The sequence below is a fragment of the Symphalangus syndactylus genome, chromosome 20 (assembly GCF_028878055.3).
Source record: "Symphalangus syndactylus isolate Jambi chromosome 20, NHGRI_mSymSyn1-v2.1_pri, whole genome shotgun sequence".
Lineage (NCBI taxonomy): Eukaryota > Metazoa > Chordata > Mammalia > Primates > Hylobatidae > Symphalangus > Symphalangus syndactylus.
In genome coordinates, this window is record NC_072442.2 from 12,382,422 (window position 1) to 12,406,611 (window position 24,190).

At 41.6% G+C, this 24,190-nt stretch overlaps 1 protein-coding gene across 10 annotated transcripts in view; it reads right to left on the bottom strand.

The window, feature by feature from the left end:
* Nucleotides 1–24,190, bottom strand: part of MMD (monocyte to macrophage differentiation associated) — a 93,373-nt gene that overhangs the window by 12,105 nt on the left and 57,078 nt on the right. Inside the window, exons 8-9 of one of the 10 annotated variants that reach the window (XR_010118422.1) lie at nucleotides 971–1,092; nucleotides 333–415 (exon numbers count right to left, since the gene is read on the bottom strand). The exons of 4 other annotated variants lie outside the window; for them this stretch is intronic. Coding sequence is in view for 2 of the 6 variants with exons in the window: in XM_055256100.2 (XP_055112075.1) it covers nucleotides 11,949–12,099 (151 nt within the window). In the remaining 4 variants the exon portion in view is untranslated. Of the gene's footprint in view, nucleotides 1–332; nucleotides 416–970; nucleotides 1,093–10,998; nucleotides 12,100–21,283; nucleotides 22,017–24,190 lie in introns of those variants that run through there. 5 more of the 10 variants (XM_063629932.1, XM_055256100.2, XM_063629933.1 and 2 more) reach the window with 5 other exon arrangements.

A 24,190-nucleotide genomic window follows, 5' to 3' on the forward strand; every position in this document is an offset into this window, starting at 1 on the left:
ATTAACAAATTTACAGAAGTTCAGGCACAAACACAAAATCTATAATATTATTATGCATTATTGCCACAGCCTGATATGTGGGTATAAGTTTTTCTTTTAAAAGAAGATACACTAATGTAATTAAAAAGTATGAGTTGTCTACTGCTGTCTTCCTGTTTTGCTATATTTACTTATTTATTTTACTGACATCATTGCTATTTAATAATTTCAATTTTTTTTAGATTCAGGGGACATATATGCATGGATATTGTATTAGTCTGCTTTCACACTGCTGATAAAGACATACCAAGCCTGGGTAATTTATAAAGAAAAAGAGGTTTAATGGACTCACAGTTCCACGTGGCTGGGGAGGCCTCACACTCATGGCAGAAGGCATGTCTTACATGGTGGCAGACAAGAGAGAATGAGGGCCAACCTAAAAGGGGTTTCCCATTATAAAACCATCAGATCTCCTGAGACTTATTCACTACCACAAGAACAGTATGGGGTAAACCGCCCCCAGTGATTCAATTATCTCCCATCGGGTCTCTCCCACAACATGCGGGAATTATGGGAGCTACAATTCAAGATGAGATTTGGGTGGGGACACAGACAAACCATACTAGATATATTGTGTGATGCTAAGGTTTGAGATACAAATGATCTTGTCACCCAGATAATGAGAAAGCACCTAATAGTTTTTCAACCCTTGCCTCCTGCTCCCTCCCTCCCCACCTCTAGTAGTCCCCAGTGTCTATTGTTGCCATCTTTATGACATGATTATTAATATGACATTCAATAAAATTTTTAAAAATCATGGTTTTCTGGCAGTCACTATTATTTGTTTCATTTTATGATTGTTACTGAAGATAATTGTGTTGTCAAAGAAGGGGAGATTAAAGACTATCTGCTTTCAGTATACCCCTGGGTACTCCCACACTCATCATGAACACAATTTCTTCTTAATCCTCAGGCGAGGTCTCTCACTCACCCATCGCCGACAGCATTTTGGAAATGAAGCTCCAATAAGTCTATGTTTCTGGCAAGTAAGTTTGTTAGTGGGGGCTTTCTTGTTAAGTTGCAATTGTCTCAGCTCTGGGTTCTTGTCCGTTTCTGCAAGTGTGAAAGGAGACAGACATTTTCCACGCTGGGAATCCTCTGTAATATCATAGAGGGTTTCTCCACCTCAGCAATGTTGATATTTTGGGCCAGATAAGTCGTCATTGTTGGGGCTGTCCTGTGCTTTGTGGGATGTTTAGCAACACGCCTAAATATGATTACTAAATAGCAACTAAATGCCAGTAGCACCCCTTCTCTTCTGCTGTGACAACTGAAATTGCCACAAAAAATTGCCCCAGTTGAGCATCACTGTATTAGACTGAGACTCTGCAGTTTGTAGTTGAAATGGCCCTAGAGCAGACCTTCATCTATACTGAGCTTGGGCAAGTCTCCTACAGTTGCTGAGCCTCCATTTTGTGCATCTGTAAAGTTAGACTAACATCTATCTTGATTCAATGTGAAGTTCAGAAAAATACGTGAAAATGACTTGTACACTCTAAATTTATTTGCAAATGTGCAAGGTCATTACCGACTGGTCAAAAACTTTACACTACAACTGAGTTGTGAAAAAAATGCAGCTCTTAAAATGATCTAATCTTGATTTCATCCTTATTTGAGTTCATTAAAAACTTAATCAGCCAGTTACATATAATTTCTTCTTTTCCAATTTAAAGCAGGATCTTTAACTCAATTTGATATCTTTGGGTTAAGAATTCAATTCATTCAAAGTACAAATATCCAGGACAGTTTCTCTCAAGATCTTTTCACCGTCTTCTCTTTCTCAAGATCGTGGCTGGGTGCAGGTAGAACTCATAGATTCTATGGCGATGAGGTGGGGAGTCTCAGGTTCCCATGCTGGCCTCAGGTCTGTGCTGGTCTGTGCTGATCTGTGGAGTGTTCTGGTCTGGTTTCCGCATATTTGCCTGGGATGGCAAATCCCACCTTGTCCTTCAGAGCCTTGTGTGTGATCCCTGACCTGGACTCCAGAGGTGAGGTCCCTGTCCCCTGCAGCCCCCTTATCTATACAGCCTGGGAGCTGTTTTGGTTCTTCATTTCTTTCAGCCTCTGCATCTCCCTGGGGGCCTCAGATGTGTTCCCTGCACCAAGCTGAAGTCAGCAAATCTTGGCCAGTTGGACCTCCAGCCCACTCACATGGACCTTCCTCAGCCCTGGTAGCCTGCTGCCATTGTGCTGTGCCAGATGCTGTGCTGGCTAACCATGGGCTGTTTCCAAGACCTTTCTATTTCCCAGGTGTAAGTGATCCTATTTCCCTATCTGGAAGTTTTGAGACTCCTGCCAATTTTCTTTCCTCCCCTCCTACCCACAATGACCCTGGATTTGAGTTAGGGGGTGGAAACACCCCATCTCTTATCTCTTGCCCTGTCATCTCTCCCTTCTGAGCCCCCTGTCAGACCTGCAGGTGCATTTCTCCACCTCTTTCCTGTTGAGTAGGAAGTCCCCTTAGCATCATATGTGCCTTCTTGCCTACTCTAGGACATTCTCCTTCCCAGTAGCAATGTGGCAGAGGGGCTGCCAGAGAAGAAACAAATTTACCAACATGAGAAAATGCATGCATCTCACAAGTATTAGCAGAGTTACAGCAATGGTTCAGGACCAGGTGAAGGGAAGGAAGAGTCCCTTGAAAATGAAATGTGTGCCCCAAACTATCTTCAAGCTTCAGCCAACTGGCCTCCCACACAGAAATGAACTCCTGCCCTTGAAAAGCAAAACCCATCCTCAGAATGTCTCTTAATTAAGCCTTTTAAATCTCCTTGCCCTTCTTCGTTTTCCTTCCTTCTCTTCTTTTCCTCCTTGTTTTCCCATTGTCATCTCTTTTCTGTCTGGACTGAGTTTCCTGTGTGGATTGCTCTTGGGAGTTGTCCCATGGAAAGAGGCCCTTGGGTTAGCAGAGGGCTCCCTGCCTGCTTTCCCGTCTTTTCTGGGGAACCAGGCTGACACAGCTGCTCTGGCAACCAGTGTTTCCAAGAAGAGCCACCAAGCATGCAGAGCCTCTGCTGAGAGAGCTAGGTCAACATCCCCTCATGGAAAAGCCATCCCAGTGTGTTTCTTTAGAGCTAGCAAGGAGGGCCAAGGCAGACTCCAGGGTTCTTCACCAGCCTAAGGTGCCTTGGGAAGCAATTGCCAGTGGCTCCATCAACAGCTTCCTTTGAAAATTCAGACTCTTCAACCTGTTCAGTGCCAACTATGCATTCTTGGTCGCACCCCCAAACTCATGCTACATGCATATGGGTGTATGCGTGCACACACAGGGACACACACATGCACACAAGGACACACCTCCTCTTGGACTGTTGAGAAGGCTGGATTTATGTAATAAAACTTCCTCTGCCACATAGACAAAAATAACCCTGGCATCCCTTTCTGGATGGATTTTAATTAGGAAAGACACAGCATTTAAATTATGCTTATTACTTTCAGTTGCTTGTACAGGCTGTGGATTTCGGAAAAGGCAATGGGAATCATGTGAGCTGGATTTCTCTAACAGGATGACTCTGAGAGGGAAAAATTGCCAAGGGCATTTTAAATCTCTTTCTCCTCTTCTAGACAGCCTGGCTGAGGAAAAAGGTCCATGTTCTAACATCATTATCACTAACATCTCTGAGTGCCTACTCCATGCCAGAACCCTGGGTAACAAGCATTTTATTTATTTGTTCATGGTTTTTTTTTTTTTTTGAGACAGTCTTGCACTGTCACCCAGGCTGGAGTGCAGTGGCACGATCTCAGCTCACTGCAAGCTCCACCTCCCGAGTTCAGGTGATTCTCCTGCCTCAGCCTCCTGAGTAGCTGGGATTATGAGCCTGTGCCACCTCCTCTGGCTAATTTTGGTATTTTTAGTAGAGACAGCGTTTTGCAACGTCGGCCAGACTGGTCTCGAACTCCTGGCCTTAAGTGATCTGCCCACCGTGACCTCCCAAAGTTCTGAGATTACAAGCGTGAGCCACCTCACCTGGCCTAACAAGCTTTTTAAATGCATTACCTTAATTAGCCTCAAGAATTCGAGTTTGACCAATAGAACCCATTGGGGACTATCCATTTCTAGGGGATTCCAGGGACATACCCTTATTATGAATCAGGGGGTTCCTCCCTGAAGCTGCCATGTACCTACAATAGTGACTGGCTGCTAACAGCATGTATGCAATGAATTGATATATTAGGTTGGTGCGAAAGTAATCGCGGTTTTTGCCTTTGAAAGTAATAGCAAAAACCGCGATTACTTTTGCACCAACCTATACAAGCAAATGAATGACTGAATGTGGAGGGTGTGCTCAGAATGAATCAGATGCAGAAGAATTCTGTGTGGGAATAGAGTCCTAGCCACAGACCTTGCTTCCGGGAGTACTAGATAGATAGTATATGACTCCATTCTCCAATGAGTGGCTTTTTGGTGAGATTTAAAACTTGGAAGAACATAGAAAATTTCTCTCCCCTGCTTCTCTCTCCCAAATCTTTATTGGCGTCTTAATGAGGATAAACTTTCAGGCCACAACTACGATTTTAGGCAATTATTTAGCCCATCTGGCTTTCCTTTTCTTCTGCGGCTATAACACCAATATCTACTACAGAGAATTTTCTAACAATGATTAAAGATCCAATATGTAGGCTGGGCGCAGTGGCTCACACCTGTAATCCCAGCACTTTGGGAGGCCGAGGCGGGCAGATCACAAGGTCAGGAGTTCAAGACCAACCTGGCCAATATGGTGAAACCCCGAATCTACTAAAAATACAAAAATTAGCCAGGCGTGGTGGCGGACGCCTGTCCCAGCTACTTGTGAGGCTGAGGCAGGAGAATGGCGTGAAACCGGGAGGCGGAGCTTGCAGTGAGCCGAGGTTGCACCACTGCACTCCAGTCTAGGCAACAGAGCAAGACTGCGTCTCCAAAAAAAAAAAAAAAAAAAAAAAGATCCAATATGTAGCTAAGGAGACCTTCTTCCCCATTTTATTGCTAAAGAATTTGCCTGGCGTGGTGGCTCACGCCTGTAATCCCAGCACTTTGGGAGGCCGAGGTGGGCAGATCACAAGGTCAGGAGATCGAGACCATCCTGGCTAACACGGTGAAACCCCGTCTCTACTAAAAATACAAAAAATTAGCCGGGCGAGGTGGCAGGCGCCTGTAGTCCCAGCTACGCGGGAGGCTGAGGCAGGAGAATGGCGTGAACCCCAGGGGGCGGAGCCGGCAGTGAGCCGAGATCGCGCCACTGCACTCCAGCCTGGGTGAAAGAGCGAGACTCCGTCTCAAAAAAAAAAAAAAAAAAAAAAAAAAAAGAATTTGGGGCTCAGGTATATTAAATGAACTTTAGCACACTCACTCACTCGATCATTCAACAACTTATTGATTATCTATTATGCTTACACCCTATTCTAGATGCTGTGGTGATTGGGACAGTCAATGAGGGGAACAGGGAAGACATATAACAAACAAACAAAATAATTTCAAATTATAATTAATAAATACCATGAAAAGAGTAAAAGAAAGCAGAACAAAAAAGCTGTGATGGAGTAAGTGGGGAAGCTCTAGAGGAAATGATCAGAAAAGACTTCTTTAAAAAGAAGAAGAAAAAAAAAGATCTCTTTGAAACTAAGCCCTGACTTGTAAGAGGAAGGAGCCATGCCTAGGTCTTGGGGGAATATAGTTCAGTCAACAAAAACTGCAGGTGCAAAGGTCCTGAGGTGGAAATGACATTCCTGTGATGAAGGGACAGAGAGAAGATCAGAGAGCTTAGACAGTGAGGAGAGGGGCTCAGGGTAGGGCTAGAGAGGTAGGCAGACGTCAGAATATGGAAGGTATTACAGGATTAGTCAAGGAGTTTGGATTTCATCCTAAGTGCAGGAAAACTATTTGAAAATTTTGAGCAGGGGAGTGGCATGCTCTGATTTACATTTTAAAAAGATCCCTCTGGCTGCCATATGGAGAATAAATTATGATGAAGTATACGTGGAAGTTAAGTGGAACAGATGAAGGCAGAGGTGATAGTAGCCGGGACAACGGGGTAGCAACACGTGGAAATGCTTGGACCCAGGGCGCATGTAAGGAAACCAGGACTAGAACCCAGACCTCTATAGCATCTGCCTCTCTGGCCTGCCATGTGCCATATAAACATTCTTGCTTTTCTTTTTTTAAATAAATTTCCCATTTAACATGCTTTTTGCAGAGACATAAGTTCACTGGAAACTGCTCAGATCGACACTCAAGCAGGAATAACATGCCTGTGTGATAATGCATTCGTCAGCATTCCTGAGTCCACTCCAGGAGTGCTGGACTCGAAAGGGGCCCAAGAGAGTCCCCCAACAAGGGCAGGAAAAGGAATGTCGGTAGGACTCCGGGGCTAATAGGAGGTGTGGGGCTTCTCATCCCAGAAGGAGGAGGTCTGAGGAATGCATACTCGGGGTTATATCCAGAAAGGAAGAAGCTCATTCCCACTGAAGTTCAACAAGCTTGCTAGCAGCACAAGGAGAGAGGCCATGGTTGGAGGGTCTTGGAGAAAGGAGGTCGGTGGGAGCCTGGGCCTTCAGATTGACTGAGAGGGAAAGCGCCCTCTACTTTCTAAACTTGCAAGGAAACTCTTAAAAGCCCCTCTCTTTTCAGCAGTTTGTGACTTTCATGTGAGGATGATAAATTACAAACATTTCCAAGTATTCTGTTCCTCAAATGCCCTGTGTTTCTCCATCATTGTATTTTGGACATCTTATTTTAAGGCTTTTTTTTTTTGTGGATCTGTCTCCTCCATGGGAGAGTGGCTTCCTTGGAAGGTGTCTTCATTACTTTTGCATCCTTGGGCCACATCAAAGGACCTAGCATACTGTTGGCAGTCAAAAACTTGCTCAACAGTTAGATGTATGATATCCCTAAATGCACAGAACCAAAGAATCATCCTAAATTAGATTATAAGGCTGAGTGCAGTGGCTCTCGCCTGTAATCCCAGCATTTTGGGAGGTCAAGGCTGGTGAATCACTTGAGGCCAGGAGTTTGAGACCAGCATGGCCAACAATGCCAAAACTGGTCTTTACTAAAAATACAAAAATTAGCCGGGTATAGTGGTGCACACCTGTAATCCCAGCTACTGGGGAGGATGAGGCAGGAGAATTACTTGAGCCTGGGAGGTGGAGGTGAGCCAAGATAACCCCACTGCACTTCAGCCTGAGCAACAAAGTGAGACTCTGTCTCAAAAAGAAAAAAAAAAGATAAATTAGATTATAAATCAACCAGTCCAAGGATTCTTAATCTTTATTGGTCATAGACGCTTTTGGGAAAATGATGACAGTCAGGGACACTTTCCATAGGAAAAACTCTCATATGAAAATATTTTAATTTTTTTATAGATAAGAAAATTGAAGACCAGAAGATAGGAGTGACTTAACCAAAGCCACCAACTTTGTCTGTGACAGTCTTGCCTGGAACCCAGATGTCCTGATCTCCAATCCTGTCCCCTTCTACTATGCCTGGGCAGAGTGAGTTAGAATGTCACATAGAGGGTACAAAGATAACAATCAGAACTATACCAGGAACTGGCCCTGGGGAGAATTCTTAGAAAACAGATGATTGCTGAAATAAGAAGCTACTAGCCTGGGCTGATGAGATCATGCTATGTCTATCCTAGGAAGGCCAGGAAGCCCTAAAGGTATTGAAGTCCTAGAAATTAGTGACTACTCAATTGTCTCTGAGAGAGCAGCAATAATACCAAGTGTTGCGTTCAGGAATTCAAACCTAATTGTAATCTCTAATTAGCTCATTTTTAATGTCCTGAGCATGAACACATTGAAGCAACAACACTCTGTCTATGCAAAGGTTATTTAGGGCAAAGTCCCAGGAAGAGGAGAGACTTCGATGCTCCTTTCAGAGCCTGCCATCCTTGAGTGTCTAAAACAGAAGAAAACACAGATTTCTGCTAGGTTTATCCCACTACCCTTGCTTATTTTCTGACAGAGGTTTGGGGAGAGGGGTGTCAAGGGGAGTGTGATATGAGAAGAGAAGGTATCAATCAGCACACCATTCTCTAACAAGTCTGTGGTCTTTACAGCTTGCAATATACTTCTTCAATCAGTTATCTTTTAGAATCCTCCAGCAACCCTCTAACGTGGGCTGGGCAATGATTTCTACCCCCATTTTATGGCTGAAGGAACTTGAGATGAGCAAAGAGACTCGTTCCCAGTAACATACTGTTTCTCATTCCTGTTGGTTGGTTGGGCATCTTTTAGGTGAAGAGTACTAGGAGGTACACATAGAAGTCATTATGAAGGGCTGTCAACAGCTCATTCAGGTGATTGGGTTGTGGGGTTAGGAACTGGGTGACAGGGTCATGATAAGGCTGAGTAATCTGCTTCTTGTCTCTCTTCTACTTTCCCAATTCAAAATTCACCTAGATAGTGATTCAAGGTATTTGGATTAGGGGTCTTTTTTTGAGAATCTAAACAGTGATGGCTACTCTCTCTTCAGTAAAGTACTTATAGTGGGTCAAAACATGTCCTCCCACAATCCATGTCCATCCAGAACCTCAGAATGTGACCTTACTTGAAAATAAACTCTTTGGAGATGTAATTTGTTAAGATGAGGTCATACTGGATTAGGATGGGCCCTGAATCCAATGACTGATGTCCCTATAAGAAGAGGAGAAGACACAGACACAGAAGAGATAGATACACAAAGAGAGAAGAAAACCGTGTGAAGATAGAGACAGATTGGAGTAAGGCAGCTACAACCCAAGAATTCCAAGGAGTGCTGGAAGTCACCAGAATCTAGGAAGAGCCAAGGAAAGATTCCCTCCTAAACCTTCAGAGGGATGGTGGCCCTGTTGACATATTGATTTCAGACTTCTGGCCTCCAGAATTATGAGAGACTACATTGTTTGTTGTTTTAAGCCACCGAGTTTACAGTGTATTGTTATAGCAGCTCTAAGAAACGAGTGTAGGCTGGGAGCGGTGGCTCACATCTGTAATCCCTGCACTTTGGGAGGCCGAGACTGGTGGATCGCCTAAGGTCCGGAGATCGAGACCAGCCTGACCAACATGGTGAAACCCTGTCTCTACTAAAAATGCAAAAATTAGCCAAGTGTGGTGGTGGACGCCTGTAGTCCCAGCTACTCAGGAGGCTAAGGCAGGAGGATCACTTGAACCCGAGAGGCAGAGGTTGCAATGAGCCAAGATGGCAGCACTGCACTCCAGCATGGGCAACAGAGTGAGACTCCATCTCAAAAAAAAAAAAAAAAGAAAAGAAAAGAAAAGAAATGTGTATGGTACTATTAGGTTGGTGCAAAAGTAATTGCAGTTTTTGCCATAATAAATATCTCCTCTCCATATCCAACTCTGGGAAATCAAACCACTTTCCATTTTCTGAACATTTTATGCCTTCTCATGCTATGGTGTCCTTCCCTGGTGACTCCCTCTGCTTACAATGCCCTCTTCTCTCCCCTCCTGTCCATTCCTACTCCTACTTCAGTCTAACTTCAGGTAGTCTTTCTTTCAGAGACCTTCCCTGACCACTTCCCACTCCCAGGCAGGGCTAAATGCTCTCTCTTCTGTGTTCCCACAGAACCCTTTAATATAATGATTATCACATTTACCCTTGTCTATTTAACCTAGACTGTGAAGCTCATTAAGAGAGGTATTCTGTATTTTTAACTCAAGTGCCTAGTACAGTTCCTGGCCCCTACTGGATAGTCAATGTATGATTGAACAGATGCTTATTTACTGAGCAAAGAAGCATCATAGGTAGCAGGTGGGTTGAGGGCAATGTGGGATCTCCCACAGCAGGCCTGCAGGGAGAGCTCCATGGAGATCACAGCTGTCGGGTTGTGGCCACTGCAGCACCAGGAGGCAAACACATAGCCATCACAATGCAGAAAGGACCCTGACCATATCTCCACAGCTATTTCACATGTGCTTTACTGCCTTGCGGACTGACACCCAAACTTCTTCCTCAGGTCTCTTCTCTAGATCGTAACATATGTTATAGAAGACTACTTTCTTCTACATGCCCTGTGGCATAGGAATCCATAGGCATAGGTCCTAGACCTGGCTGTGATATGAATTATCTGTGTGATCTAAATGACATAAACATGTTTATTTGGGCCCTCTGGGCCTCAGAGTCTTCATCCGCAACCTGAGGAGCTAGAAGCTAAAATTCTAGCTCTGAGAGTCTCCTCTCTGAGATGCCACAGAGAAAAGGAATGTGGGTATCCTGTTAAAGCAATATTCCTATGTTTTTGTTTTCCCTACTATTTAAATGATACCAGAATCTTTCCTTCTTCACTTGTACCTCCAAGCTCCACCCCTTTCACCATGTCACAATTTCTCCACTGGTTCTAATGGCTGAGAAGGCCATTACATTGAGGGAAAAGGGTAGCATTCCCTACAACTTGACCATTTTCTTCCCTTGAGAACCCTAAGTCTGGGTCCTCAGGAAAACAGAACAAAAGAAAACACACTAAAAAAAAAAAAAAAAAAAAAAAGGATTGTCATTAAACACCAGATGTCCAGTACGGAGAGCCCCTAAACCAAAACAGCTGCTTGGACAATGCTTGTGAGGCATCCTTTCCCTCCAGCCTCCTCAGACGGCAACGTTCCTGTGCCTTTCAGCCAGAGGGAAACATCTTCACCCCAGTGTGAAACCACATTTAAAGCTGCCTTGTTGTCAATGTGTGGGGACAGTCCAGATATTGTCACCAGCTTCCCTTACGTACAGGCTCCCCCTCCTCTCCAGCCCCCCAGGCAGCTGGAAAATCTTTCTTCAGTTTTATTCAGCTCAAAAGTTACCTCTCCCATGTTTCTCTTATTCTTAGACTCACTCTATCCTCTGTGCTGTAGATGAGAACAGCTAACATTTATATATCTATTGTGTATCCACCATGTGCTATAGTCTCTTAAGTCTCAGAACTAGGAATAGCTGGGTTTCTTCTTCAGAACTCCTCTGCATTTATCTTGGCACTGTGAATCATCTAACGAACCATATTTCCCTTCTTTATTGCCTTGGATGCTAAGAAGCTCAAAGCCAAATTTGTGACCTAATCTGATGATGTTATCTAAGAGCCTAGTCTTATCTCTGACTTTTTCTTATTTTTCCGGCCTTTGCTTTTTCTTCACCCTGAGTCTATTATTTGCTTTCATGAAAGCCATTGGGCTATTTCTGTTTGTTTGTTTGTTTGTTTGTTTGTGGTAGGTAAGCACAAATCTTGTTTGAAATGGGTCATAATACAAATAAAAAGTAAAAGGTAGCGCATATATGTCTCTGCAATATTCATACTAATCTTGCACTGTCGAGGCAAGTGGGGCTCAGAGAGGTTACATAACTTATTTAAGATCATGCAATTTTTAAGTCGAAGAGCTAGGAGTCAAATCTATTTTCATCTGACTTCAAAGCTCATGCTCTTGTTAGTATAATTGCTTACACTTAGTAAGCACTTACTGTGTGCCAGGTTTTGTGTTGAGTATTCTATGTGTGTTATCTCATTTAACCTCACAACAACCCTATGAAGCAGCTACTGTTATTACAACCATTTCATGGATGAAGAAAGTGAGATTTAGAGAGGCCAAATAATTTGTCCAAGGTCACTCACCTAATGCTAACATTGAGATTCAAACCTACAGGGCCTGACCTTTAAATCTCTACACTCTTATAGTGGGGGTAAATGTACAAAAAACCAGATTCTTAATTAAGGGTTGTTTGACTTCTTTTGAATGCCCAGCTGCATAGTTACATCACAAAGCCTTATCATCTGACAAATCCTATTGGAGAAACGGGTGTCTGGCTAGAAATAGGTATTTCTGGGTTTCACAGTTCTTCATGGAGCAGATGGATTAGAAACACAAAGTCTGTGTGCAACACTGGATTTTAAATGCCAGCCTGAGTACTAAGAGAGAGGAAGATTACCTAGCGCCCGAAGAGTGGAATAAAAGCCTTAGGGAAGGGCGGCGCTGCTCACGGGCGCCATCTGGCAGTAAAGATGGGAAATTGCTCTGAGAAAAAAATGGACGTGCGAAATGAAATTCCCCTCCTGGGCCTCTTGTGTGTTGAGTCCTTGAGGTATAACTTTCTCCTTCATACAGATCCTGCAAGAGAGATATTATTATCTTTATTTTATCAATGAGGAACTTAAGACTCAAAGATATTAAGTAACTCGCCAAGGGATTTGACTACAGTCTACTTAGCCTCCCTAAATCTTTATTTCCATTATACTGTGCAAACTCTCAAAAGTCATATTTCTGGGTAGCTCCTGCCTTCTTTTACCCCTCAGGATTGGAATCACAGATGCTCCACGCTTCATTGGAGCCGTCCTGAGACAGACAGGAAACAGGTCAGCAGTGGGTCTCAATAGGGTTAGTGCCGTCTGTTCCAGCATAGTTGGCCTACTTCACTGGGCAGGACTCCTGTCTTAGGTACTGGATCTGAAGCTCCAGCTCTGAATTTCAGTCACCTTGGCTGGGCTTTATTTTCCTACAGCACGCTCACCCAATTCCCTCTCCTGGGGGGTGGGGAGCGCTAGATCCTCCCTACTCCATCCACTAGTTACTGACTGGGTGCTGTCATGATTACAAAAATAGCCAGCCCTGAACCACCCCATAGCCCTATGAGTGTGGTCTGGAACTCCGATGTGGTTAATTTCCCACATCTCACCACAGCTATCTGTTAGCTGCCCAGGCTGCCCATATTGGAACCCACTAGTGTAGCTGGTTTTTTCCCAGACTATGTTCTTCCTGGCCTTTCCTTCACCAGGGACAAGATTGCTAAGGTTGCAGATTGAATTCTCACACAATTACTATTGCCCTTTGAGAAATGTGTGGGGAAATGAAAGAGAGCCTAGAAAATTGAGGATAGAAAGATGTCTGCCCCGCTTTTCAAAAACAATGTTGGGTTCCTGATACTTCAGTTCGTATAATATTTTGTAGAAGCAAATGATGTGTGAAGAGCAAAGAAATTGTAAACAGTAAGAGTTGGGAAAATTCACTATGAATAAATCATTAGAAACCAACTTTCCTTTTTAGAAAAAGTTGTCTTACTGGTAAGATTTTGTCATGTTAGAGATACCATTTGAAAATAGATATGTATTTCAAAACAAGTTAATGGAACAAATGTGCCCCTGGAGGGGATATCCAGTAGAGGAGGAATTCGAGATCAGCCTGGCCAACATGGTAAAACCGTGTCTCTACTAAAAATACAAAAATTAGCTGGGAATGGTGGTGTGAGCCCGTAACCTTAGCTTCTTGGGAGGCTGAGGCACAAGAATCACTTGAGCCTGGGAGGCAGAGACTGCAGTGAGCCAAGATCGCACCACTGCAATCCCACCTGGGTGAAAGAGCAAGATTCTGTCAAAAAAAAAAAAAAAAAAAAAAAAAAAAAAAAAAAAAAAAAAAAGCTGATCTATGCACTGATTTGACCAGTAATGTTATCTATGACTTAAAAGAAACTTAAAAAAAAAATCTTATTGATGTCGGGATTCAAAATAATTTATCCTGGAACTATAACAAAAATTAAGAAAATGAAATTTAATTAGCAAAAATGAAATGTCTTAAATCTACTTAAAACAATCAACTACAAGAAGGAGTAACAAGTGGTTGATAACAAAAAACTCAAGGATTTTGGTGACTACAAGTGAAGTATGAGTGAGCGATGTGATGTGGTTACTTAGAAAATACTGCAACTGAGGGTTCTGACATTCACAGTGGCAGAGTAAGAACCTCTGCAAAATGTGTTTCTCCATAAAAGCAATGAGACATTGGCCAAAAGTTGTTATAATCAACTTCTCAGAACTCTGGAAATTAACCAAAGATTTGCAACAATACAAGGAGTAATTATTCAGGGAAAATGATTGAATCTCAGTAAGAACAAAGAGCCCTGTGGCATTTTAACTTGTCCTACTCCCATCCCCCTCTCCTCAGCATCACAACAGCCTTGAAAACCAGCAGCCTCACAACCACGGTAGTGGTGAAAATCAGCATCCTAGCAGCCACTTGAGAAAGCAGAACATGTTTGGAGCACCCCAAAAGCCTCATCTTTAGAGAATTGTCACCATTTGACCTGTCTGGTAACTCCCTGGAAACCTCTACTCTCAGAGCTTGTCTTTATTTAACCAAACTCAGAGCTGGCTCAATGTAAATGGCCTGGAACGTTTGTTGAAAACAATCACCGGTAATTGTTAAACATTACAGCTGCCTGAAGCAGAGAAAACATTTGGGAAAAACAAGAGGCTGACAGAAGTCTTTAAAGGAAAACCTGAGACATAAACTGCCCATGAAAGGCTTTTAAAAGTTCCAGGGTATTTCTGGGAATCTAGAAGGCCATACAGATGTTCAGGTTTGTGCCCAGGAAAGATCTGAGAAGGCCCTAATCTCTTGCCTTTGGTGGACCTTGAGGCTCTGCAGAAATAGGAAGTGAAGGCTAAGGCAGCATTATAGACTGCCTGCCAGAGCATTGAATACACATTGCAACACATAGAGAGAGCCCTTTGGCAAAAGCTAAGAAACTTATTAATGCCAGGCACTTAGGGAAATTTCTGTCCAATCATTACTAGCTACTAAACTAACTAAGTGGAGACTTCACAGAGTTAATTTATAAAAGTCACGATATAAGCAAACAACACAACAACAACAACAAACAGAAACAATAATAAGCTCTGGAGAAGAAAGGAATCTGATTTCCAGGGTTGCCACACTATATCATTTAAAATATCCGGTCTTCAATAAAAAATTATGAGACATGGAAGAAAAGGGCCGCGTGGCCCATATACAGAGAAAAAGGTACTTAATGGAAACTTTCTCTGAGGAAACCCAGATGTTAGATTTACTAGACAAAGGATTTAAATCAACTACTATCAGTATGCTTGCAGAACTAAAGAAAACCAGGAGTAAATAATAAAATAAAGGCCAGACATGGTGGCTCACGCCTGTAATCCCAGCACTTTGGGAGGCCAAGGCAGGAGGATCACTTGAGCTCAGCAGGTTGAGACCAGCCTGGGCAACATAGCAAGACCGTGTCTCTACAAAAAAAATACAAAAATTAGCCGGGCGTGGTGGTGCACACCTGTGGTCCCAGCTACCGGTGAGGCTGAGATGGAAGGGTCACTTGAGCGTAGGAGGTCAACGCTGCAATGAGTTATGATCTCACCACTGCACACCAGCCTGGGTAACAGAGTGAGATTCTGTCTCAAATAAATAAATAAATAAATATAAATAAAATCAAAGTATTATTTTAAATGAGAACATGCTTCACCAAATGTAGAATATCAATCAAGCTGTAGAATTTATAAGAAGATAATAAAGTAGAGGCTCTAGACTTGAAAAGTACAATAGCTGAAATGAGAAATCCAATGGCAGACTTGAGTGAGCAGAAAGAATGAATCAATGAATTTGAAGATGGGCTGCTTGCAATTATCCAGTCTGAGAACAGAAAGTAAAAGAATTGAGAAAAACAAAGCCTCAGAGACCTGTGAGACACCATCAAGCTCACCAACATACACATAATGATAATTCCAGAAGAAACAAGAGAAAAAGGGGGAAGAAAGAATATCTGAGGAAATAATGGGCAAAAACTTCCCAAATTTGATGAAAAACGTTTATCTGCACATCTAAGAAGCTCAATAAACTCTAAGTAGGATAAATGTAAGAGAGCTGCACCTAGACACATTATAATCAAACTGTCAAATGCCAACGACAGGGAGAATCTTGAAAGCAGCAAAAGAGAAGCAACTCATTATGTACAAGTGATCTTCAATAATATTAACAACTGATTTCTCATCAGGAACCATGGAGGCCTTATTCACAGTACAGAAAGAAAAAGACTTTCAATAAGGAATTCTGTGTCCAGGCCGGGTACAGTGACTCATGCCTCTAACCCCAATGTTTGGGAGGCTGAGGCAAGAGGATTGCTTGAGGCCAGGAGCTCGAGACTAGCCTGGAAAACATAGTGAGGCCCTATCTCTATTCTTGCTTTATTAATTAGCCAGGGGTGGTGATGCATGCCCATAGTGCTAAGCTACTTGGGAAACTGGGGCAGGAGAATCACTTCAGCCCAGGAAGTGATTCAAGTTTACATGGAACTATGATCATGATGCTTCACGCCAGCCTTGGCAATGACACAAAATCTTGTCTCTTAAAAAGAAAAAAAAAAGAATTCTGTATTCATCAAAAACACCATCCTTCAAAAATAAATGAGAAAACCACACATTGACAGGTTTTTTTTTAAAAAAAAAAAAAAAAAAAAAAAAAAAAAAAAAAAAAGAATGTATTACCAGCAGACCTGCCCTGTAAGAAATACTACCAAGAGTCCTTCAGGCTGACAGGGAAGAAGACTTGCTCAAATACTCATGAAGAAAAAATAAGGAACATGAGCAAAAGTAACTACATAGATAAATGTAAAATGTAGTATGAATGTATTTTTGTTTGTAATACTTTTCTTTTTCTATGTGATTTATAAGATATCTCTATAAAGCAATGACTATAAAACTGTGTTGATGGATTTATAATGTATAATTATAACAGTAATAGCACAAAGGATGGGGGAGAAAATGGAGATATATAGACAGTTTTTTGTATACTATTGAAATTAAATTGGGATTAATCCAAATTAGATTGTTAAAAATTAAAGTGTTAAATGTAATCTCCAGAGCAGCCACTAAGAAAATAACTAAAAATATATATAGTATAAGACATGACATGGGAAATATAAGTGGTACACTAGAAAATATCTGTGTAACACAAAACAAGGCAACATTTGAAGAACAGAAAAATAAAAAAGATAGGCCATATAGAAAACAAATAGCAAAATGGCCTAAGTAAATTCTACCTTATCAGTAATTATATTAAATATAAGTAGATTAAACACTCCAATCAAAAGGCAGAGATTGGCAGAATGAATTTTAAAAAACTAAAAATCACAGGATCCAACTACATGCTGTCTACAAGAGGCAAACTGCAGATTCAAAGACATAAACAAATGGAAAGTAAAAAGATAGGAAAAGATATATCATGCACTCCCAAAGTGCTCAGGTTACAGATGTAAGCCACCATGCCCGGTTGGAAAGAAAAACTTCAACTGGTCTGATAGGGGCCAAAAATATTTTTGAAAGAGCTTCCATAAAAAGAAGTGCAATTTTATCTAGCTCTCAAAGATGGAGATAGGTAGTACCCGTGGATGCAAGTGACAGAGAGACACATTTCGGCTTAATATACGATTGCCTATAAACAAAAGAGGTGCCTGTTCTTGGAATTGTGCAAAAGGTTCTCTATCAGAGATACTCCAGATAGAAACTGGATGAGAAGGGTAGATTACAGGATACAAAGTCAACACTTTTCTGCTCAAGTCACTGAGCAGAAATGGTATTTAACTACACAGCTATCTTTCCTCTCCTGCAGTTCTTTTGTTTCTGAATGAGGGAAGAACGACCTTGATAATGGTTATTTTTCTTTCTTTTTTTTCTTCATTATTTTTAGCTAGTAATTTTACCATTTAGGGTCCAACTATAGACCTTAGAAACCACTGCAGATGGTTTTAAAAACTAAGAAATTATTCTCAGGTATTAAATGAATTATTAATGGTTGGGAAGGTCCAGGGATCAGGTTCCTAGTTAAGTTTCTAAGAACAGCTCCCAGCCCCTAAGATCACTCTGCTTAGGAGAGCTGCTGATGCTACTTCCAGAAACCAAATCAGGAAGCTGCTAACTGTAGAGTTACATCACTGCCATAACTTCCTGAAAGAAGACTTAGTGCAAGAGATTCTTAGCTGGACCTTGGTGAATTGGTAAGATTTGTGTGACATTAGACAGTCAAACTGTCTGAACATTAGTTTGCTTATCTGGAATATTGGGATAATTTTACCTGCCATAAGTACTTTATGAGGTTTCTATGCAGATTCAATGAGATAAAGTATGAAAGTGCTTTGAAATCAGTTAATCTCTCTATATATTTTTTTCTATTATTCAGTACCTGATAGACAGTAATCACCCAATAAATATTTGTTGAATTTAATGAAGTGTAATCCTCAAACTAAGATATTGACCTGAGATGTACAATAATACTGTGTACAAAAGGCTTCCTAACTGCATTCAAGTTGGTAGATGTCTTTTGACTAGAAATGTGAAATAGGATAGGATTGTTAGAGGGGCCTCAAATATGGATGGTCTGGAAAACAGGCAAAGAAGCTTAGAATCCATAAATACCAAGCATAAGAGCTTTGGAGTCAGACAGATGTCGGTTTAAGCCTTGGCTCTGCCACTTCCTAGTTGGCTATTTAATCCCAGGCAAGTAATATGTGTGTGTGTGTGTGTGCGCGCACGCGTCCATGTGTGTATAAACAAACATATATGTATTTCAAACTGATATATATAATCAGTTGCTAGATGCTCTTCATTCTTTTTTTTCTCATTTTCACAAAAGCTAAAAAATCCTAATAACACAGTGGCTTCCCAGGTCCATGAAAAGACTGGGTTATTTCCAGGAGGGGAGAGGCAAATGTGAATTATAACTAAAGACAAGAAACAAGATTAATGCCACAAATTGAGCTCAGACCCTTATCCTAGACTAGCATGAAGCAATGGACAGAATGAGAAGAAAAACAGGAGAAATAGTGCAAAGAAGAAAGATGCAAAGTGAAAATGATGCAGCTGTGACTGAGTGAACGTGCCCTGAGGCAGCTGGGGTGAAGGTGTTGGATCATCCTTCTGCCTCATTTTCTCCATCCTCACAACCATTCTTTATCCTGGGTCTTCATCCATTCACCTTACTGTTTGAACCATTAGAGTGGGTTTCAAACTGTGTTACACAGAGATGCACCCAAGATTCTTCCAACATTCAATTCCGTTTTCAAAAACAACCATTTTCTGGACTGTTAGAAGGTGAGAAAGCAGCTTAGTAGATGGAGACCCAGGCTTGCTACTCTTGCTTCAGCCAGAACAACAGCTTCATTTTTATTTCTGTTAACTATTGTGATTTCTCTTAAAATTTAGTTATATTAGGAATTTCTGCTTTAATAGTGTTTGACTTCGCATCAATCTGTTTCAACATTGCCAGGGGCATCCCTGGCCTTTGATGCTCTTCTTTCCTGCACTCCACTCTAAATAAATCGAGCTAAATTCATTCTGGCTGGCTGCAGTGGCTCATACCTGTAATCCCAGCACTTTGGGAGGCCGAGGCAGGTGGATCACTTGAGGTCAGAAGTTCGAGACCAGCTTAGTCAACGTGGCAAAACCCCATCTCTACTAAAAATGTAAAAATTAACCAGGTGTGGTGGTGTATTCCTGTAATGCCAGCTATTCAGGTGGCTGAGGCAGAAGAATTTATTGAACCTGGGAGACAGGTTGCTGTGAGCTGAGTTCGCAGGACTGCACTCCAGCCAGGGTGACAGAGTGAGACCTTGTCTCAAAAAAAAAAAAAAATCAATCAATCAATCATGCTAAATTCATTCTTCATTAAGTTGTCCTCTCCCTACTCCAGATTGTTGACTTTTTATCATCCTCTGGACATGGGCTAAATCCTCAGCCAAGTCTCTGGGGAACTCTTCAATAAAAACAAAAGGAATGGCATGATGATGCCTTAAGCTACTGAGAATCCTTAGCACATGGCAGACACTCAATAAGTGAATGCCAACTTACTACAGTTGATTGCTCCTTAAGGGAGCCTTTGAATCCCCTCAACTCATGGAACAGTGCCTTGTACACAGGAAAGTACCTTGCTAATCAAGAGACACTCCCCCTTTCACAGCATAGTTCCTTTTGCTTAGCTAAGCTTCCAAGTTGGGGAAATGGCTTGGTGATGTTTAGGAAGGATCCTGAATTTCCATCTTCTGTGGGAAATGATATGGCAATGTTTATAACGTGCCTTCAACCTCCATCTTTTGTTTTCTGGGAAAATACCTACCTCTGGTTAGCTTACAAATGTAAACGTGAACCTACAAACGTAACTGTTAGGGCAACCTAACTGAATCCCTCTAGTCCTTCATCATTATACATGGTTCTTGGTGCCCCCTAGTGGCAATCTGTCATCATGCAGGGTTACCAAGATGAACGTGACAGCGATCCTTTAGGGGATGCCTAACTCTGAGACAAATACCATGCTAGGCATTTTCCATGGATTAGCTCATTTACTCTCACCACAATCCCCTGAGGTAGCTACTATTAGTTTAATAACATGTGCTAAGTAACACAGCTAACAAGTGGCAGACTAGAAACTTGAATTCAGGCTTGTTACACTGGAGCTTGTGCTTTTCACTTCTACGTTAGGTGCAAAGAGATATTATAGTGAATATATAAAGAGGAATTAACAGGTGGGACTTCTGGGAGAATGGAATAACAAGTTTGGTGGACTCTTTCTACAGCAAAACAACAATCGAATTAGAGAAAATTATTTAAAATATCCATCATTTAAAGTGTCGGGAAAGTGTTGTAAGGGCCATACAGCAAATAAGAAACATTAATTCAAGAAAGTCTTTAACATTTCAATCATAATAGCAACAGTCTGTGGCATTTAAGCTGTGATTTGCCCATTAATCTTCTTCCCTATAATGGAAACTCTACCCCAGTATATGAGCAGCCAAGACAGGGCTCCATCTCTCTCTACATCCTAGTTTGAGGCTATGGTTTCACCCGAGAAAAGACAGGATGCTAGTATTTCTCACTCCACTAAGCCCCAGTCTGCAGAAGTTCTATTCCACGTAAGCATGCCAAGAAGTGTCATCCAACACCCAGTTATAACGTAGAAGCTCTGTTGTAGGCACAGCAAGTCAAGAATACTGGGGGACTGATTTCCTACACCTCAGTTCACTTGCAAGTGAGAGGTTACATCCTGGGAGAGGTAAGATCAGAAGATAAGGGGTCTCCACACTCCCCAACCCCAGTACCTACTCATGGAGCAGGGATGTCACTCTGGGGAAAGAGGATCTCTGTCCCAGCTTCAGTGCAGTGGCACAGGGGTTCTACCTAGTGAGAAAGGCAGGCCACAAAGAGCAAAAGCACCATAGCTCTGCCTGAGGAGACTGACTTTATTTGGAACAAAGGGTGAACTCCGTATGTAAGAGCATTCTTAAAAAGAATGGTAATCTTGTTGGGAGAGCAATGAAGAGTCAGCTGGTATGTGTGTGTACAAACGAAATAGCAGAGTATTCAGAAGTTTAATAGGGAGACCATGGAAAGAGACAGCCAAGAAGAGCCCTTCTATCAGTACAGTCAAGTCTGGGAATCAGAAAGGCTGTGCTAGGCTGTACTCACTTGGGAAAAATCAGAGCAGGATGTGGGGCAGATTTCATAGCATTTCTCAAGTCACCCACAGGCCCATCAACATAGGGTGGAAATGTTATTGGTAAAAAGGGCATAAGCACAACTTCTGATTAACAACTGACTGAACAATATGTTATTCTGACTCAGGAGTGATTCCAAGACAGCTAAGCTTAAAAATAAAATCATAGTCTTCCCTGAAAGTCTGGAAGACTGTGTGCATACCCAAGGCTGCATCCTCCAAGAAGCAATCAGAGAGACAACCACCAGGCTGCTAGTTCCTAGGTGAACATGGGAGAAAAGTAGTAAGCTCCCTGAACTGTGATAAGAGCCTCCACATCACACATACATTTCCAACAGTAAAAGGTAAAAAAACCTAACAGACTAAGGACACTGAGGCATAACCTTTGACTAGTAAATGGCTTATGCTGACCTAGAGAAAACCCCTATCTAGCCAGGCTAAAAGATAAAAATAAGGGGGCCAGGTGTGGTGGCTCATGCCTGTAATTCCAGCACTTTGGGAGGCAAAGTGGGGGGGGTGGGGGTGGCGGATCCCCTGAGGTCAGGAGTTCGAGACCAGCCTGGCCAACATGGTGAAACCCCATCTCTACAAAAGTACAAAAATTAGCTGGGCATGATGGCGAGTGGCTGTAATCCCAGCTACTTGGGAGGCTGAGCTGGAAGAATCACTTGAACATGGGAAGCAGAAGTTGCAGTGAGCCAAGATCATGCCATTGCACTCCAGCCTGGGCGAGAAAGAGCGAGACTCTGTGAAAAAAAAAAAAAAAAGATAAAAATAAGGGAAAAAAATCTAAGCAGGGACATTAGAAGCTGCACACTGCAATAGACTTTGAAGAACTACTTAAGCTTAGCTGTTAAACAAATGACCAAGGAAACAACAAGCCCCAGAGAATCAGTATTCAGAATTGCTATGATATGTGATCTAAAATGTCCAGTTTTCAGTAAAAAGTTGTGAGACATTAAAAGAAACAGGGAAATATGACCCATACATGGAAAAAAAGCAGGCAACAGAAACAGCCTTAGAGAGGGCCCAGATGTTGAACTTAGCAGACAAAGACTTCAAAGTAGTTATGATAAATAAGTTCTAAGAAAACATGCATAAAAATAAAGGTGTGAGAAGACTTCAAAAAGTTCATGGAAAGTGGAAGCAACAAACAGTAAAAATAACAAATATAAACTTTATTTCCCAACATAAATTCCATCAACATCAAGACAATTTTGTAAGTGATGATACCAGCAGTTTAGTCCATCCCTAAAGAACTGAGGGTCCTGGGAATTTAACCATGTCAGTGCAGTCTATTTTATATTATTAACTGAATAAAAATGGGTGTCCTTTAAAGATTGTTTAAGATTAGGTGGGGAAAAAAAGTCAGAAGTAGCCAAATCAGAACTGGAGGGTGTATGCTTAAAGATTTTCCATTTAAACTTACAAAATTTCCCTTGTTTGTTGAGAGGAATAAGCAGGAGCTTTGTGGCAGAGGAGGACTCTATGATGAAGCTTTCCTAGGCATTTTTCTGCCAAAGCTTTGGCTAACTTTCTCAAAACACTCTCATAATAGGTAGATGTTATTGTTCTTCGATCTTACAGAAAGCCAAGAAGCAAAATGCCTTGAGCATCCCAAAACACTTTTGCCATAATCTTTGCTCTTAACACTTTCTTTTTCTTTTCTCTTCTCTTTTTTTTTTTTTTTTTTTGAGCTGGAGTCTCTCTCTGACACTCAGGCTGGAGTGTAGTGGTGAGATCTTGGCTCACTGCAACCTCTGCCTCCCGGGTTCAAGCAATTCTCCTGCCTCAACCTCCCAAGTAGCTGGGGTTACAGGTGCCCACCACCACGCCTGGCTAATTTTTGCATTTTTAGTAGAAACAGGATTTTGCCACGTTGGCCAGGCTGGCCTTGAACTCCTGACCTCAGGTGATCTGTCCACCTCGGCTTCCCAAAGTCCTGGGATTGCAGGAGTGAGGCTCTGCGCCCGACCCCCATGTTTTCTTTGACTGGACCACTTCCACCTCTTGGTAGCCATTGCTTTAATTCTGCTTTGTCTTCAAGATGATACTGGTAAAGCCATGTTTTATCTCCTTTTACAGTTCTTCAAAGAAATGCTTTAGGATCTTGATCCCACTTATTTAAAATTTCCATTGAAAGCTCTGCTCTTGTCTGCAGCTAACCTGGGTGCAATGGTTCTGGCACCCATAAAGTAGAAAATTTACTTAATTTAAAATTTTCAGTCAGAAATTTTTAAGATAAACTAATTGAGGTATCTATCGTGTTGGTGTTGGCTATTGTTTCTGCTGTTAATTATCAGTCCTCTTTAATTAGGGCATGAACAATATTAACTTTTTTCTTTACAAATTGATGTTCATGGCCTGCTGCTGCAGGCTTCATCTTCAACATAGTCTCATCCCTTCTTAAAAAGAATTATCCATTTGTAAACTGCTGATTTCTGTATTTATTTATTTGTAAACTACTGATTTCTTTGGGGCATTGTCTCCATAAACTTTTTGTAAAGCATCAATGATTTCCCCATTCTTCCACCCAGGATTCACCATAAATTTGATGTTTGTTCTAGCTTCGATTTAGCAGAATTTGTATTTCTCTGATGGGACTCTTTTCCAACTGATGTCGTATCCTTCCTATTGTCTCAAACTAGATTGTGTTCAGACATGTTATAACAAGTTAATGTGAGTTTATTTTGGTGCAAAAAAGTTTGAAATTCATGCATAGTTTTTTATAGTATGCATTTTCTATGAATTTTTTGAAGAGCTCTCATATGGTAAAAACATCTCATCAAATACAGAAGATCAGTAAAGAGAATTACACACACACACACACACACACAGCTGAAAGGAAATTCTGGAGTTGAAAAGTACAGTAGTGAAAATGAATAATTCACTAGAGGGTTCAACAGCAGACTTGAACTGT